This window comes from Erpetoichthys calabaricus, chromosome 1, assembly GCF_900747795.2.
Source record: "Erpetoichthys calabaricus chromosome 1, fErpCal1.3, whole genome shotgun sequence".
NCBI classification, from domain to species: Eukaryota; Metazoa; Chordata; class Cladistia; order Polypteriformes; family Polypteridae; genus Erpetoichthys; species Erpetoichthys calabaricus.
Window position 1 is genome coordinate 43,018,364 of NC_041394.2, and position 19,478 is coordinate 43,037,841.

The 19,478-nt window shown below is 39.4% G+C and overlaps 1 protein-coding gene across 3 annotated transcripts in view; it reads right to left on the minus strand.

Annotated features, from left to right (window-relative positions):
- Window positions 1–5,823: 5,823 nt before the first annotated feature.
- Window positions 5,824–19,478, minus strand: part of tet3 (tet methylcytosine dioxygenase 3) — a 141,107-nt gene continuing 127,452 nt past the window's right edge. For all 3 annotated transcript variants that reach the window (XM_051924417.1, XM_028798725.2, XM_028798741.2), the window contains exons 7-10: window positions 18,241–18,330; window positions 13,359–13,496; window positions 10,312–10,654; window positions 5,824–9,946 (exon numbers count right to left, since the gene is read on the minus strand). In XM_051924417.1, coding sequence (XP_051780377.1) covers window positions 8,058–9,946; window positions 10,312–10,654; window positions 13,359–13,496; window positions 18,241–18,330 — 2,460 coding nt within the window. In that variant the 3' untranslated portion in view covers window positions 5,824–8,057. The remainder of the gene's footprint in view (window positions 9,947–10,311; window positions 10,655–13,358; window positions 13,497–18,240; window positions 18,331–19,478) is intronic.

Genomic DNA, 19,478 nt, shown 5'->3' on the forward strand with positions numbered 1-19,478 from the left:
CCCCCTAGCGTCAGTCCATCCACTGGGGTATTTGGTACTGCTTACTGAGACAACTTGTTCTCCTGTGTATGTACTAAAGGGGTGATGATGACCAGCTTAGGGACATTTCTTCAGCTCTGGTCACTCTTCTGCAAAGACACTGCAATACTCAACAGAGCAAGTGAAGTCAACAGTGGCAGTCCTATCACTCCACTTGCTTCTTTTATTCATTCTTTACATCTGAGACTCCACAAACAACAAACCAAGAGTGACGTAAAGTGAAAGCAGACCTGCAGATGGGAGAACTGATTTGAGGTTTCAAAGTTTTCTCCCAAACGCCCGTCAATGTGGTTACGCAATTCTTGAAATTGCTTCCCGGTGTCTAAAAGCACTTACTGTGCTTATCTTCTAGTGCTGCCCATGAGCTCAGTTGGAGAAATTTTAAAACAAGTCAAAAAATCGTTGATCATTTTGCAGTTTTAAGATTTACAGTGAAACAAAAACAGTAAGGGATTATATTGTGAGAGAAAGACGCAAGCATGTCCCATTTAATAATGTCAATTAATTTAATTTAATTTTAAAGACAGGACTAACTTCCAAACATTTAACACAGAAACAGAGAAATGTCTTGAGATGGTGTAAATATTCAGAGAAACACTGATGTTTCCTTTCCGCCTGATTTACTGCTCTTTCACTTATCGACTCAATATGGACGCTCGATTATCAGTGTCCTGTCAGGTTATTCGGATGCACCAGTTACTACTCAACTCTGTGGATTGTTGTCTTACTTGTAAAATTTACTATAAGGTTCTCTGAAGTGAAGAAACTGCTAAGGAATTGTGTGCTGTTGTCCACAATATAGACGGAAAAGAGGGAAAAACGAGAGCAGAAGAAATCAACAATCTGCTCACCGATGGCCAATTTGTTTCCTAGTTCAAAATGATTTATCAGTTAATGACAAAACAAAGCCGGCTAATCTAAACACTGATGTGCTAACACGGTGTACAATGTTGGGCACTACTGAGTCTTTAAAGATGTCTGAAGAATCACGATACCCTGTCTTTGCTACCCTTAGTTCAGAAAACACTGCAAGGTCGGCTCTCCAAACATCGCCCCACATAATTGATTTCGCCCAAATCAAAATGCCTCCCAACTAATAATTTAAATAAAACCACGTAACTACAGTGGGGCTTTAGAATCCAATCTAAGAAGTAAGTGGTCTTAAGGAATGTCGAAGATCACAATTCCATCTCATGTTAACTTCATGATGCCCTCTCACTGTCACTGTACGGTCTGAGCCCGATTTGACTTGTTAAATTAATTAACTGTACAGTAGTTTGAGATTTTTTTTAAAAAGTATTTTATTCTCTACATATTATATATACCATATCTATATATGGTGTGTAACATACTCTATGAATATTTCAGTATAGTCTGCTTATGTGAGACTGTGATTAATGGGCTCTAAAGTTAGCTACACCATGTCCTGGCTGCACAGGAGCAAGTTTCAGAATTAAAACACTGCATACCCAACCCTCTCACGTTTAAAGTCACAAGATAACACAGGCTCGCTTTTTCTCATCAATGCAAAGACGCCCACAAGTCACCTAAATGTAGCTTGACTTTCCAAAGAATAGGACATAACGTCACTCCATGCTGTCTCCCTGCTCCAGATTACGTAAATGGGCACTGACGGCATGTCAAGGCTGAGATCCCTGAGCTTTACTGTCTTCCAAGGCCGACTGTCATGTGCACCATGTGCACTTTTTATTCACTAAAATTTACTATAAATTCTTTTCTTTTCAGTCGTATTAATATTGCTGCTCTCCCAAAGAAACATGGGAGATCAATTGTTTTGAATAAGGAATATCTTTGTATTTCAAATTTTTATTTGCCTGAAAAGCTTAACATATGTGATGAGAAACTTTTGAAATGTCCATTTTTAGCAAGATCCAAATAACATCATTTTACATGAAATGGGACCACACAGACTGAAGGAGAGCAGGCAGGCTGCATCAAAGGAGTGAGCAGCAGGGATTTCCGCAGGAAATCAGAGAGGGGTAGCCGTTGGCTGGACTTGTTGGCTGCGCGCAATGACAACACTTACTGGCAATGGGCCTGCAGCACATTAGATAGACTCGGGCGACAGAAAAATTGGCAGATGATTGTAATGAAGGCCTGCACTGCCAACAAAAGGTCTGGTAATCACAAAAAAGGCAATTTAACCTTTGCAGATCGGACAAAAAGTACATTTGGAAGCTGCTTTCTATTATTTTTTTTTGTAGTTCATTAAGTAAAATAAGGTGATTCGGATGGCCTAAAATAAAAAAAGCGATGTTTGCTTTGCCTTGTCGACCAATTGTCAACTGGACCACCTGTGCATACTTCAACATGTCTGTTTTGGTTTGCACCTCGGCCCATAGGAGCAGTAGTGAGGTGTGACTGACCACCAAAGTTCAATGGTCTTCTTACACCAGCCCAACGTCTAATGCTGCCCTAGTGTGAGTGTTGCTAGTGCTCTGGTTAACTAGCTGTTAGTCTAATCAGGGGACGAGGGTGGGCTCGATGTAATTTAAGCATTCCGGACCCTTTACTCTTTGCTATCTTAGCGGGTAACCCTATTTCAATGCTGTCATCAGCTGCATGTCTGCAATGCCACCGTGCAAGTCTTTAACTTCTGGGAAACTCCTTTCAATGAGATTGTTATATACGCCGTATTGTTTCATTTAAAATGTAATTCACTTGATTCTTTAATGCAATGAGAATTTGCCCTTAAAATCATTTAAAAATGACAATCATTACAATCAGTGTGGATTGGAGCACAAAATCGCTAATACAGATGGGCAACTTTATTAAAATAGATGGCATCCACTTGCTGGCTTGTCTGATTCATGGCTGGGGACCATCTTTGTGGGCTTTATATGTTCTCCCTGTGTTACCCAGCTGTGTTTTTAAGTGGACGGGTGACTCTAAATTGGCTTAGTGCGTGTAATGCCAACACTCCTCACATTCAAGGCCACTGCTGCTCTGGCTCCCAAAACTCTGCATCATAATGAAACATCAGCCAAAGTTATAACAAAAAAGAACCACCAACAAGAGCACGTTCGTCAAAGAGAATTAAGCGACTGACTAAAAAATGGAAATGGACAGAACGCATGGCTGATTGTGAAAACAGAGACACGGTGTGGCATAACAGCTACAGAGTGCTTCACTACATCTGGAGAGAAAAGCATAAAGAGGGCAACTTTAAAAGAGACTAGAATCATTTTTTTAAAAGGTCTCTTTTAGTAGAAAATCAAAATCAGAACTGTTGAATGGAAAGCACTGAAGTGGAAAAGCACTGAAGGATTAGCCCAGCACAACCAATGGGGAGGATTCTTCACCAATTAAAAAAAGAGTATCAGTTTAAAATGACAACATTCATGAACGTACTCCGAAAAATGTAGCTGCCGACTAATGTTCTAGAGACACAGAATTTCAAAGATACAAAAAATTAAAAATGTAATAATAGCAGTAACAAAAGTAGTTGCAGGTAGAGTGCAGATTAATTTTGTTGGGACAGAAACATTAAGTCTTGTGTTCTTAATGTCCAGTTAGCAAATGTTGTCAAATATTGGCATGGACAGCGAAACAATGATATATTTGCTATAACATCAAGAGAGATTAAAGGCAAAAAGAGAGTAAAACTCAAGTGTTTTCATTCACTCACTCACTCACTCACTCACTAACTCGCTCATCACAGCAGCAATGCCTTTATGCTGTTTTACTGTTCTTCTTCGGTTTGGCTCATTCCAGAGTGATTTAATGTCGGAAGTCAAAGTCCATTATTCATGATACAGTAAATACTGGAGGAGCACCACAGTCTACAAGTTCAAAGTACACAGCTCAACAAACGGGTGAGGGTTATGCAGAATAAGCGCCTTGAGCAAGGGAAAAGCACTACGTAAATAAAACGTATTCTTCTTCTTATTATTATTAATGTGTTAATGCTGCTCTATAGTGCACTAACATTTTTGGAGAGGTGAGAGCTTACAGGCTATACAAACACGACCAAATGCCTGCTCGGCTGGTTTCACAACACCACTAGCACCACCTGGCTAAGCCACCCTAGTGCCACCCTTCCCGCCCCGCCCCGGGCGTCTCTCATTGACTCTGCCGCATGCCCAATGCCAGCTGAACTGAACACGCCTCTGTCAATTCCACTTTTTTAAATCTAGCGGGCCTTGGAATTTCATTTCGGATACTCAAAGGTCAACAGTAATAAAAGAAACACATTTCAATAATAGTGCTTATAAATTTTTATCACATAGAAGTTGTACGTCAATTTAAAAAAAAAAAAACAGTGAATACAACATAGAACATTTTTTTTTATTTTCTAGACATGTGTTATGAAAAACTCCTACACTTACAAGAATAAACAGCAAAAATGACAGGAAAAAGTACTACAATTTTTCTCATATCTTACAAAAAAAAATAGAAAACTGTGATTGGATGCTATGTTTCATCTTCTTCTTATATTTTCATGATAATCTTGCACTACTATTTACAGTATTCTCCCAATAATATTCTGTTAAATAAACTTGCTTCAAGTTGTCATTATTTTGTTTTAAAACTGAGTTTAAAAGTGCTTTGTATATTTTTTTTTTTTTTGTATTTACAATTTTAAACAAAAAATACATAATCAGAGCACAAATATTAAAGGGTCTCCTTGAGTGTGTTTGTTAAGAAGCACGCTGTGTGTGTGTGTGTCGACGCGGCCTGTAAGCGTTTGCCAAGTTTGCCGTCCAGCATGGAGGCAAATGGCTGCCGTCTCCTCCTCGCCATTTTTTAAGCAGAGATGCTGCTACAAGCAGTAATTCTGCTCAGTGCGTGGGAGCCACCTTTTTTCGAACAGGAGAAAGCCCACAAGCCTCAAAGGTCCAAATTAAAATGTTAACAGCGTCATTGCACCACAAAGAGGTGATCCTAAAATAAAGCGAGTTATCTGTACAGGAACCTGAATGAGTATGCTGGAGCAAGCATGTTCCGATTAAAAAAAAGAAGAACGAACAGAATATGTGCATCTGAGCTTCCCTGGAAAACTTGAACTATTCTACCGTGCTTGGCTCTCATTGATTTAGTGACTCGCATTCACACGCAGATCCTATGAAACAAACTAGGCGGTTGCTCTGAGCCTCCAACTTTGTGAGCAGGAGTGAGGTACCTTCCAATTGGGAACAATTATCCTTTGTGGCTTAAAATTCCAGGTGAAGACAGCGAGAAGACTGCTAAAGAGAAGGTGGTTTTGAATCCAGCACAAATAAACAGGCGCCCTTCTGAATCGTCCGTTATCATTTCTGTGAGCGGCCGGCATGCACGCTGTCAAAGAGGTGAGCTGTTTAAAGAAGAGATGCCACTTACATACCTGCCACATGCTCAACCAGCACCCCTCTCGAAAGCTCCTCTATACCAAAGTGAGTGTGTCCAGCACCACCGGGACAACGTGCATGCCAAATAGCTCTGCTTCCTGTTGGGTTTCTTAAAACATCAAATTAGAAAACTCTCTCTAGTGAGGCACAGAGAAATTGGGACTGGCTTAAAAAGATGAGCATCAAGGATATTGTTACAAACTCATCGGAACAGTAAAATTAGCAAGACTCTAAGTATCCAGTGACCCGTGCGTGATCCTAACTTACTAAAAACCTCTCAAAACTATATAAACCTAATCAGTGGGAAGGGAAGTGGAGCGCATCGCCCATCATGATAGCTGAACGCTGCAGATCTGCAGAAGAGTGGCCGCCATGCTTCAGTGAGTCACACAGTGACCCGGTTATCTAGGCCGTGCACTCATTCATCTTTTGTTTGTTTGTTATTTTTTGGCTCTCATGCAATAATGAACCGAGCAAGTGTTTTGTAAACTCTTCACTGCTTTTCACACCTTAGAGGAGGCCCTACACTGCACCAAATACATTTCCCATCCTAAAAATGCACTACATATAACAGATTTATTTGCTTTCACAGTTAAGGGAGACAGGAATCAGAAACTTCTGTTCAGCTTATACGCTGGTTAATACAGTACGCCTACTGCATTCAAACTGTGCCACGCGATACCCGTGTTCCTCAGCAGGTTGATTTATGTTCTCATTCAACGCTTAAGGACTGTAGGCTGTTAAAGGAGCACCATGTACACTGAAGGTATTACAGTAAATTCAAATGGCACCAGTGGAGTTTCCTGTATTAAAATGAGTTGTGAAACATCTTGAAAGACAGCAGTCCAAAGACGCTTTCATCTGCTAAGAGCACCACTTGTTTTCCACACTATGTCTAAATGCAGGCATGTTAAACGAAGCACCTCACAGACAAGCAAGAACACAGAAGTGAAACCTTGTGGGGTTTAAACTGCAACAGCGGAGTCACCAACTCCAGACCAATGCTGTGTAAGCATCCTGTAGAATTTTCCAAATTAGAAACTGGTGACATTTCAGATTAACAGTAGAGAGCTGTCCGTTTTCTCAGTTTAAAACGCTTTCACGAAGTATCAAAAGGACGCATGCCGTGCCGTGGTCATGACGTTTGAGTGTCAGGAGGTAGATGGGGTGCCCCAAAGCCCAAAGAGAACAAGGCATTGGGACACTTTTGTGTTTTTGTTTTTTTGTGTTTTTGTTTTTTTTGTTTGTTTTGTAAACAGCCTACAAGGTGACTACAGAATTTCAGGGGGTTCCATGTCTGTGTTTGCATCTGTGCCTATTAGTGTGGAAAACAGGAAAACTAGCAGAAAAGATCTCAGACATTTGTTAAAAGCACCAGTAAAATAACCCAAAAAAATGAAAAAGAAAAAAAAACAAACAAAAAAAAAACAAAACAAAACAGTAGCTGCATATTGTAGTTATGTAAGTGTGTGAGACAAAGCAAAAACTCAAAGCTTTGGTCGGTGTCCATTTTCTATTCGATGCTCAACTATTTTACACCTGGGGACAACCTCAGAGATTTGCTGTTGGGCTGCTGTTGGTTGTAGAAAAGGCGGCCAAGGTGAAAGGAACGTTCAGCATTGTTTTGAGTATACTAAATATATAAATATGCACATATATATTTCTATCTATATATATATATATATATCCATGTTTATATATCGGGACACACTGTAAGAAATACAGGCTTCTGAGATGTATTTGCACACCTAGTGTCCAGTTAGCTCCTTCACTTTTGACCAGTGCACTGTGTTTGTCCGTCTAAGCCTTAGAGAACAGGGTGGGTGAGACAGACCAAATGTAAAAAACAAAAACAACAACAACAAAAAAAAAATGTTACTTCGGCACAAGATGCACTCCGTTCAAATAGTAAAGTTAAGACAAAAGAACAAAAAAATAAATCTCCGCAGTTGCCCGCAGAAAAGCCTGCAGCACTCGTTAGGTCCAAGGCCTTCCCGGGGTATGGCGTGAAGGCGCTTTGACCAACACACTGTGCTGTTTTGCTGTCTGTTTTTTTTTTTTTTTTCATTGATTTGAGAAAAGGAAAATAAAACCAAAAGCAATCTTGAAATAAATATCTATTAAAATAGATTTTTAAAATTTCTCTTCCAAGGATGCAGCTTGTTTTCTTTCCTTCTTTTTGTGATGTGCAAGATTTTTCAAATAAAATGCAGAACGAGACAGTTATAAATAGTAGGAAAGTCCAGCGACTGTTTCTTGTTGCATTGTTATCGGTAGGTTTGTTTGTTGCAGCTTTCTTTCTTATTGAATCCCAATGTCACCTTTATCTTCCAAAGGGAGTACACGTGTTATTATATAATCTCTTCTGTCAACCCTGCCTTACTCCCTTGCTCCCAATTACGTCTTCTTCAAAGACAATAACTTAGTTTTTCCAAAATAGGAAGAAGTTTCCAAGTAAGGTGGGGAGACTGTGAAGTAGTAGAGCAGACAGGGGGGATTTAAATCTCTTCCATTTGAAAGAGTAAAGCACCACAAAATCCTGCCATGTTCTTTTTATCAAAAAGAAGGAAACTAAAAAAGAAAGATGATCTTTGCTGCCAAATTTGAGGTAAAATTACAACCAAAAAAGAATACTAGTAGCCTAGACTGCTGCATCATATCCAGGAGATGTTAAATCCAGCGACTGTAAGGTCCAGTGAGCTGCGTGTAGGCATATGACGATACTGTGATAATGGAGTTAGTGATTAGAGTGGAGCTCACACGTGTGGGCAAGGAATCCTTTTTCTTTTTCGGCTGACTCTCTGGAGCTGGGCTGGCTGCATTGCTCGCTCCCCATTTGCGCTTCTTCCCATAGGCCTTCATGTCTTCCTGGGACAAACCAAGACGTGCTGCTTCTTCTTGTCTCTGACGAGCCCGCTCGGCCAGAACTTTCATTTTGGCCTCCCACAGGGCCAAACCATGGCAGGGCTGGTTGAGGTTTTTGTGCTGGTAGAAAACCAAGGAAATACGGGAAGGGTGTGTACGGTTTGGCTTCTTGAGAGGTGTGGTTGCATGGAGCTCCCTGCGTGCACATTCTATCAATATAGAGCCATGCGCTGGAGCCACAGCCACACCACCAATGCTAGGATCGAGGAAGTTGTGTTCACTGTCTGACCATATTTCTTCCTCCTCCTCCTCTCTCTTTATTTCTTTCTCTTGGCCTTCTCCTTTCTGAAAGTCACATGAACCCCACACTTTGGTGCTGTGTGGTGTTCCTCTGGAGTCGTCATCACTCCCTGTGAAAGGGTTGGGGTACACCTTTCCCTCAGGGGTCTCCACAGGGGTCATAGCCAAATTATGATCTGGTGGATCAACTGCCCCAGCTGCAGCTGAACCTCCAAAGGATTTCCAGGCTTTCTCATGAAGACCCAGAGGAGTGGGAACCCTGCTTTCATCTACTTTGCCCCATAGCTTCTCTGGATAGCCACCAGCAGCGAGTGTCTTGTTGCTATTTATTGCCGTTTTTTCACCATTACTGTTGCCAAGACTGTATCCCACTGGAGCTGTGTTCCATGACTTTCCTTGTGGAATGGGTGATGGACTGCTGGGCATGCTGTTTGGTTTGAGGCTAGCTCCCACTCCAGGAGTGCTTGAACGGTGTGGTGAGGGTGCTGGGGAAGGAGATGTAAATCCAGGATGGAGACCTTTGCTGTTTTGAATTGAATTCCACTGTTGCTGTTGCATTTGCTTGTCCAGTTGTATTCTCCCTTCAGAAGGACTTGGGCTGGGACTAAAAGGCGATGGAGAGTTCCACGAGCCTGGGGCCCGCTGCGCCCCACTAGAAAACTTAGAGTTGAGATTGCTGTTCCAAGTGTTCTCTGAAGTCATGCTCCCATTCATTTTGTGGCTAGGCCACTGCTCAAGTTGTGGACTCGGGCTAGCTGCTGGCATGGAACTCTTTGAGGCTCCATCTCCTTTGGGAGTACATCTCCCTACACCACAGTCTGAATACAAAGCAGAATCCACAGGCTCTTGCTTAATTGCTCTCATGATGGGACTTGCAAAACGTGTCGGTTCTCCTTGAGTCTGATTGGTTGCCTGGAAACCATTGAGGGATTGGGAAAATTCATGTGAAGCTCTTAATGTGGAGGAGTAACCTGGTTTTCCAGAGACAGCAGCATTTGCTTGGTCTGAAAATTCAGGATACCCATGGTTTAGCCTTTGGCTCTCCGTGTTCTTTTCATAGCCACCCCCTTCTGATGGCCAGCCATTATTCCTACTGTCACAGCCAATGAACGGTGCCTGGAACAGGTGGTTAGGAGGGTAATTGTAATATCCATATGGTAAGGGTAACTTGGGGTGGAAGCCATTGACGGGTGCAGATTTGGGAGAAGATGGAGGCAGGTTGGATCTTGCATAGTAAGAAGGATATGCGTAAACGCTATTCATGCTGTAAGGATCTGAGGGGCGGCAGTTTCCTAGCACCGAGTAACTCTCTAGCACCGCATTGGTTTTGGAAAAAGGGTCTTTTGGCTCCATTTTGATGGTGGGTTTTGCTTCTTGCTTAGGTGTAAGCATGCCTATAAACATAAACAAAACAGATGTCTTGTTACAGTGCCCTGAGGCTGCACTCAGTGAAGAGTGCTATACAGAAATAAACTGAATTTAATTAAAATAACTAAAGTGTCGAAGAATAAGGACATACAACGTTTAATCATCTCAGATAATTATCCCAGTTACTACGACCGCAGTAAAACAAGGTTCCTTAAATTTCTGGTTTTACTGTATCTGAATTTGGGAAAAGTAATGAAAAACTGTTTTAATGCAAGGAGGCACTGTGCTGCACCTACAGGTCCTACAGTACATGCAAACAGGACCTAGAGATGCAGTTCTGTAACAGACATGCTCTGCTCTTTCTATGAAGAGTGCCAAGAAGCTTTCTTACCTTTGTGGGCTCCTTGAAGCGGGACAGGTTGCTCGTCTGTCTTAATGATTTTTTCTGGGGTCTCAATGGACTTTTCTCTAGAAAGTTTCCTCTTCTCACTTGCAGCTTTCTTAGACTCAAGTCTGCGCTGCCGACATGACTTTGCTGGCTCTGGCAGTTTTCGCACCTCACGGCGGAATTTGGAAAGCACCTGGATAGCACCATTTTTCATTTTTTGACGTTGTCCCTCCTCACTGCCAAATTCATCTGTAAGTGAAACGGTGTACAAAGGCAAAACATGGAGTTGTTCTTCTTCAGGGACTTTTCCCACAGTTCGGTTGTCCTCTCTGGTCAGTGTACAAACCTACAAAGCAAACATATATATATATGCATGACTACGTGTTACCTCTGCTGTGCCTGAATAGAGCCGTCTGTGAAAAAAAAACAATTTGTCTTCCTATTTCTCTTCAGTATTACTGTATTGCTGTATCCAGGAAAATAAGGGTGAAACAAGGCTGGCAGTTAAAGAAACCAGGGTAACACTTTACATGGTGATTATAAGTTACCCTTATCATTATAGTGAAACAAAATGTTATAACTGTAATCTTTGTATAGCACAACAAAGCATTAGAGTTAAGCACTCAGTTGCATCTATCACTAAACTAATTACAAACCTACTTAGATAGCTGCACTGTAACTGCAACAACACAGTTTGTATCAACAATTATGTAACAGTATATGTATGCATATCCTATGGAGCTGGACAGACTGAAATCCATATGGGAATGCAACTCAAGCACTGCTGCTCAATCCGAAAACTTACCACATTGTAAGAGAGAAATGTACTTGACATTGCCTGCATGTTTAACTAGGACATACTGACATTTGGTCCAGTGAAATTAGAAAATGACATCATATACTGTCTAATATTTCATTGGATATTTTGCTTTCTGATAACAGTTTATGTACAAGAAGCCTTGTTTCTTTTAAGCAGGTATCACCCATAACTCATGATTTTGGGGCTTTACCTGATAGCAGAGGTGTGTTTCTGGATTACTGTTTATCTATATGCTGATTGGAGTGTTTGAAATGCTTGTAGTCGTGATATGTAAATGGAACTTTTAAATTTCTATAATGCTTCAATAATGAGCACGTGGGACTCTACCAGTTGGTATAAATAAAGGACTTGCATGTTTGGATTTCTTACATATATCATGATGGCTCAAGACACCTTTTTATTTAGTAAGTTTTTTCCACAACAATAAATAATATTGCATCAAACTGACACCGCGTGTCAATAAGGAAACAAGCCACTTATTAATGTTATGTTTGAAAATTATATCACAACAGGATAAGCTGTGGAACTGTAAACTTCTTCATGACAAACAAAATTAGAATTCCCACAAGAAACAGATGAGCAGGGCATCATACAGTATAAAAAAATTAATACAACAGATTTCCATAACATGTTTTATTGTTATGCCACATTTTAGACATCCATGTTTTTCTGCTTTGACCTAATCGATGGAGAATCATGATACAAGCACACAGCCAACTGATGTCCTAAGTACAGCCCAAAAATGGTACCTCCTCGGGCCTTCCATTGCTTAGCTGATCAGACATTAAGACTCAATAAATGCTGAAGGTAAACTAGAGGATTAAAACTTACATCCATCATGTGAAAAATCAGTAAAAGAAATAATAAAATAAAGAGCCTCAGCATCTGTACACAAATCAGCTAAAGAGTTCAATTCTAGCTAGACCTAGCAAGCTGTGTTTACACTCAATGGAAGCGAAACTCTTATGCCATCAAACAGAAACAAATGTGATACTTGACAACACCTTCAAACCAAACCTTTAAACTTCAGTCACACACCATGCCACAGAAAAAAGTTTTTTAAAAAAATGCAAAATAAAGTTGAACATGGCAGGTAATGACGATTACAAAAAATCAGTTAAAGTCAAGTGTGTCAGAAAAAGAGTTACAAGCATGATCTTCTTCTTCTAAAGCTTTTGCTCTTTCATTTGGGGTCGCCTCCTCCACTCTCATCTGTTGTACACCTCCATGTCTGAAACCCTTTTCTCTTATAGATCCCTCTTCACACAGTCCATCCTCTTCTCCATCCAACTCCATATTCATGATCTACATTATTTACCTCTCTTCTCATGACATGAAGTACCACTTCAACCTTCTTTGATGTATTTTCTGTGAAGTTTTCCCTACTTAACTGTACCTTCTCTCATTCCTGATCTTATCAAGCTTTGTTATTCCACACATCCATCTAATCATCCAGTTTCCTTTCATGCACCTTTTTAATTTCCCAAACTTCTGATCCATCCAGCAATACTGGTCTGGGCACTGTTTATACATGTCAATCTTCACTCGTACTAATTCTTCACAAAGTACTCCTAATGTCTTTTTCCAGTTTATCCAACCTGATTGCACTCTGTGATTTATTTCTGAATCTAGCTCTCCATTTTTTGTTATTGCTCATCCTATATTTGAACTTTGCCACCATTTTAAGCTTTTCTCCCTGGAGGTTAACTTCTCAGAGGTGTCACACTAAGATCTTGATAGCTAAGGGTTAATGCCTACTTTACATGAAAGGTTAATTCAGGACTGAATACAAGGAGTGCTGAAAATATCGAGATCATATTTTACCAGGTGAAAATAGGTTTTTATATAACTTCTACTAGTAATTGAACTGTCACCAAATAACTTTGAACAGCAGGAGGCTTGCTCCTTTGAAAATAATTTCACAAGCAAGGTATTTATGAGCTATGTAGAATTCAAAATTATTTTTCCACACTATACAATAACAGAAATTCTGTTATGCATTTTCACAGTTAATTCCTGTATGGTTTTAATCAATAAGCTATTAAGTTTGGTCAAGACAGTTCCTTAGGCCGTCTCTACTTTTTTGCATTTAAAGACTTCAACATTTGAAGATATATATATATATATATATATATATATATATATATATATATCAATCAATAGAAGTTTAGTAAGTAAAACACTCAGTTTATGCTTAGCTTTCTCTCCCTTATACCAAAGAACAACCTACCACTGTGCAGCCATTATACAAGTTGTGTTGATCCTTGTGTGCATGAGCACAGAAGTCCATGCAGGCAGTAATACCAGAAAAGGGACGTCCCTCCTTCAAGCCAAGGCGGCAGTCAAGGGCCAAATTTTCTGTTGCCACCTGAAAAAGGTAAAAGAAAGAGACTTCACATTAAAGCATACTGCATTACTGCAATCGCAAATTCAATCATAATGTTACAGTGTGAGTTGAAGCATAACCAATTAGTTGGAAGGGGATATCACTACCCGGTCTGCACTACCTGGCCGATTTGCATGATGTAGAGCATTCACGCATATATTCTGTAACCGCACCCCACCTTACACTTTACGCCACTGCCCAATCTGCTTTACACATTCATGAATAATTTATTGCGCATATACACCTATGTGATATTACTATCTGATCAGTACTCCAGCCAGATTTGCTCTACTCATGCTTTAAAATGAAATACAACTTGCAGTATTTTCAGCTAAGGGGTCCCTTAGCTGGCCAAAAAGAGAATATTACAAACATACTTTGTTGTTCTGCATACATTAATGTATGCTGTGTTTTCACTGCTGGATTGAGCATGTTATGCTCCATGGTGTGTAGATCAGGTAGTGACAGGGACAGCATACCCAAGTATATAATGCTGATCCCTTGCATCACAAGTTCTGTGCGTGTTATTTACGTGCTCAGGAGACACAGGAAGACATAAAGGAGTATTGAGGACTCAGGACTAGGAGATATTGATTTAATTAATAGAAAAACTACAACAACTACTTGAGCCAGCAAGATGTATGGAATGACCGTCAATAAAAAGAAGTCAAAGACCATGGTCTTTTCTGAAGCAAAAATTGAGAATAAGCTCAGGATGAATGTGAATGGAAATAAATTAAACAATGTTGACAGTTTTAAATACCTTGGATATAAATTTTATTTTTTATAATAAATGGAAAATTCAAAAACACAAAATTATTAACACAAAAGAAGAGAATTTCAGAAGCATACGTTTTCTTTCTTTCTTGTGATATGGCTCTGAGCTACAGATAATGAAAGTAGAAGACAAGAACAAGATCAATGAAGAGATGAAATGTCACAGATGGATGGTAGGAATCAGATGGCAAGACAAATGATGAGAAGAACGGGTACAACAGTCCATATCAATAGCAGCAGACAGAACTGGTTTGGACGTGTGAGCAGGACGAATAAGACAAGATGGGATAAACATTTTATGAACATTTACTATGGAGTCAGCAGACCTAAATTCAGATGGAATGACAACATCAAAGAAAATTTTAAAGAAAAACAGGTTTTCATTCATACAGTTTAGTATACTAGAAGTACCTGTAATGCAGAGCGCTCGAGAAACAGAAAGTTAGAGAAAATCATGCGACTCACTGGTACCTCGACAGACTGCGAGTTTAAGATGGACCATGAATTATGAATGAATGAATGAATGAATGAATGAATGAATGAATGAATGAACGAACGAACAAAGTTCATTGATTAGGGTCATACTGACTCCCTGTCCCCCCACATTAACTCGACCCATCACCTCAACATAGAATGAATGGTATTACCCGAGTGCAACTTGATGGAAGGTACATATAACTTAAATGAAGACTTAAATGACATACTGGGTGCATGGGAATACAAAAAGGAGTTAAGCAAACAAATAAGATTTACTTTTCAAGGAAATGATTTAAAAAAAATGATGTCTAGGGTTTTGGTGTTTTTTATCAGCTCCACCTTGTTTTTTCCAGCATTGTATTATACATTTTACTTTAGCCATGTACAAGTATATTGAGTAAAATTATTATTAATAGCTTAAATCGGTTGTGTTTGCAGGTACACTATAGCACAGTTTTCATTCTCTCATATCCAAGCACCCAGATTCTCTTCGAAGTCTCTTGTCATTCTGGAGTTTTTAAATGTTTTTTTTCCTTTAAAGAAATGTTTACTGAGACTCTGCCATTCACATCAGTCTCTTCTAATCAAAAATGTGCTTATTTATAGGAACCCTTTACAAATTGGTGGTCTTCAAGCCATAAAATACTTCTACATGCTCTCTACTTCTTATAATTCTGAACTTTAGCCTTTCTGTTTTGCTAAAAGAAAACCCTCAATAATTAAAAAGTTTATACAGCACTTAACAGCAATCAAACTGTAACCCAAATGTCACCATTGCTGCTTCTGCTTAGCAACAAAGTTTGCACAGTGGGGTTGCATAACTTTTTAGAAAAAAAGGCAAACAGGATTGTAATGGGCCTAATAAGTCATGCTGTGTAAATAGGAGTGCAACAGATGGGGATGAGAAACAATGGCCAAGTGCACACAGGCTAATCCAGCAAATACAGGAAAGTGTGATTTAAAAAATGGAATGAGCAACAGAGCTATAGGATCTTGTGTCACTAAAGCACTATTGCCTTTTATATTTCTCAGTCTTTTCTATAACAGCACCATTTAGCTCTCTGTGTTTACTGCAACCAAGGCTCTTTATGGCTAACCATGTAATTGTACGGAACAAAGATACCTTTATGGTCATATTTTATCACTTATTTCAGGAATTGAATATTCTATAAGATTGGGGTTTGTATTTAAATTTGCATCCAGCTGTTTTGCATTTTCGGTCACTTTTGATCTCAAGTAAAAACAGCTTTTAAAACACCATGCACTGAAAGGGCAGTTATAGATTTTGCAAAATACTTTATTTTACAGTACCAAAATTAGGATGTTTTCCGTAGCTGTATGATATGAGTAGTATTTGGATACACAAAGTAATTCTTCAGCTCACCTCTTGATTGTGACCCATAAAGGTGATTCTGGGTACACACGTGCTTTGGCAAGAATTTTGAAGAGTGATGGTGCACAAGATAGCTGATGCTACAAGGATTAGTTTTGGGACAACTGATGAACAATTTAGGATGAGTGAGGTCTGTGCACACTGGATGCCCAAAACATTGACTCCTGAAATGAAGTGTGACCATATCCAGCGATCCAAGAAGAATCTCAAGGTAATGCATTTGAACTGGCAAAAATTTAAAAAGAGTTTTTACCTCAGGACGAGGCTTGGATACAATATTATGAGCTACAATCCAAGCAAAAATTGAAACAATGTAAGCATGGTGATTGTCAAATGGTAATGTAATTCAAAATCCAAGCCAGCCTTGATAAGATCAGGTGCACAACCATTCGTCATGTTGTGCCTCTTTATTCTGCAATATGGTGTATGGATGGTATGACAATAAAGCCACTTGACTTGACTTGACTTCATATCGATTACATGCCACATACCTAGTCAATATTATACTCATTTACTTTACTGTTCATGCTGTCAGTGAGGAAAAAGCAGTGAGGACAGGTGTTAACCATTGCCTTTCTGCTTCCTTTTTTACACCATCCAATTCTTACCTTAATAGGTCAGTTTCAAAACCTTTTTATCACCCCTGCGATCACCTATGTGCATATATGTGTACATTTTTTGTAAATTGTATTTTGTATTTTTCAAATTATGAAAAGAAGTAACATATATGTGTAAAAAATAAAGTAAAATAAAAGCTTTACAATGGCCAATTCTCTTTTGTTATGGATAACCATGTGGTCTTGTCAGCCCACTAACCGTAGGGTTTTGGTCTTAAGCTGAAAATGACAGGCAATAATGTATGATTTTGGGATAGCTTCCAAAGTGTAATCCATTGCCAAAAGCGATGCATAGACTGAGCACAAAGAAAAGAGTTTCGTAAAGTAGTGTCATAAAAACCAAAGGCCAAAGGTTAAAACCTCAGAGATGTTGAATAACACACATTAAAGCAAATAAAGCTATTGGTAACTGGAAATCTCAAACTGAAGTTCTGCATCACTGATGTGAGTGTAGGCATTGTTGTAACATGGTAACAAGAAATGGTGTGATCTTTTTGAGGCTCAAGCCTTAACATATTTATGTAGAATTGTTTGTTCTGCAAATCTTCTTGCTCACATCCAAAACAGAAAAGGTTACCTGGTCCCAAGAAGTAAAGGAGCACAGAGAAACAGGAAAGTGCTGACTCGAACAAGAACATGGAGATACTCACTGACATTACAGAAGCTGGGTGATCTTGTATGATTAAAATTTTCAGTGTTTTATGTCACTAAAAGTGGTTCATGGACATAAGCTAACTGGAAGCTGGCTGCAGACACCTAGGGCTTGTTTAAGTGTTGCCCAGATAGGGAAGGAGATGGGTTGTTTGCGATCACTTGGTTACAGTGTATAACATTTATTAATTTATCTAAAGTCTTTATTTAATTGGAAACCGGAGTCCATTCTCACAACACATGGTATAACCCAGAAACAAACTCCACATCTTGGTACTCGCTTATGGACTGGCGTACTTGAAGAAAAGTAAGACAGCACCTGAGCCAGCACTGAGCAAACATTTCTTGAACTATGAGGCAGTGTCCATAACCACTAAGCCAATCTCTGCAGACATTAGTATAAAGCTAATTATGTTTCTATCCATCCATTGTCCAACCCGCTGAATCCGAACTAATTAACCATAATTGTCTATAGTTCTTATAATGAACATATTAAGCTCATAAAGTATGCAACATCAAATATGCCACTTACAGTATACATACATAAAAATATGGTAACTGCTGGATCCGATAAGAGAATAAAAGATGAGATTTACTTATATTTATGTATAATGATTAAAGAAATAACTTTCCATAACGTACAGTACTATACACAACACAGTACTGAGACACAGTTTATGGACCACAGTTTTCACGAAAACTATTCCTACCACCTGTCTCACAGAAAACACATTAATATTATGACTCCTATTTTACTAGCTGTTTTAGCCAATTAGATTTTGCAGACAGAACAAGCGCATTTTTTTCTCACCTGGTTACCGTAGGCCTTGGGAGCCAGCTTCTTATACACTGGAGCCACTCTGGTTGCCAGGTCTTGAAATCTGTCCCGCAGGTTCTCCTCCTACATTATTAATAAGGAAAGACATTTCAGCTAAACAAATGACAATATGCACTTATTTATTGCAGAGTCAACTATAATATCCTTTTGTTTCCAGAATCTACTCCTCTCAGAAGTATCAATTAAATTTCAGAAAGAAACCCTGAATGGATGACAAGCTGCCATTTATACACATTTGCAGGCTCACCTCCACTCAATCATTTTTAAGACATCAAATTATCTGAAAAACACATTTTTGGAACATGGCATAAAGCCAGTGTACCCAGAAAAAATAAAGCAAAAATCACACAGATGGTACTGAAGTTGTTAATGAAACACTGGCTTAAATAGCTGCAATGCATTATTGCTAACCACTGTAAAGCCATACTGTCCTTTAAGCCAATGTTCCATTAGACAACTTTTAGTTGCTGGGTATGTTAAAGTTGACGACGAGTTACTAATCCTGTTGCTCAAGTATCTCAAATTATATGACTAGAAATGACTGGGGATGTCAAATTACGTTTATGTGTCATGACTTTCCAGCACAGTTTTACATTTAGAATCCAGTATTGTGAGTTTGCTCCTTTCTCTGACACCCAAAAACATGCTGCAAATGAGGTCAGTTGTGCCCTTTCTTCATTCTATCAAGGTACGTAAAACTCAAGACAACAGACAGACAAGCCTGCATTCCTTATTCACCGCCACAGCGCTACATGCGCTGTACTTCTGAGTTAGCGTTTATTGGTTGTCAACTCTCAATAACTTAACCTGTATGATTTTGTTGGGGTGAGTTGTAGAACAGTTGGACAGAGTCACTGGGTATATCTCATTACACGACTGGGGTTCATGGGAGTGTGCCGCAATAATTAAATACTTTTTATACAAATACCAGATCAGAATGACCAAAGTAACAATAAAATGAAATTGATCCAACAGAAGTTATGAACACAGTACTGAAGGACACAATGGAAATTAGGGTTGAAGGATCTTAAGGCCACTGCGGTGGGCTGGCGCCCTGCCCGGGGTTTGTTTCCTGCCTTGCGCCCTGTGTTGGCTGGGATTGGCTCCAGCAGACCCCCGTGACCCTGTAGTTAGGATATAGCGGGTTGGATAATGGATGGATGGATGGATGGATAATGGATGGATGGATGGATCTTAAGGCATTGATAAAG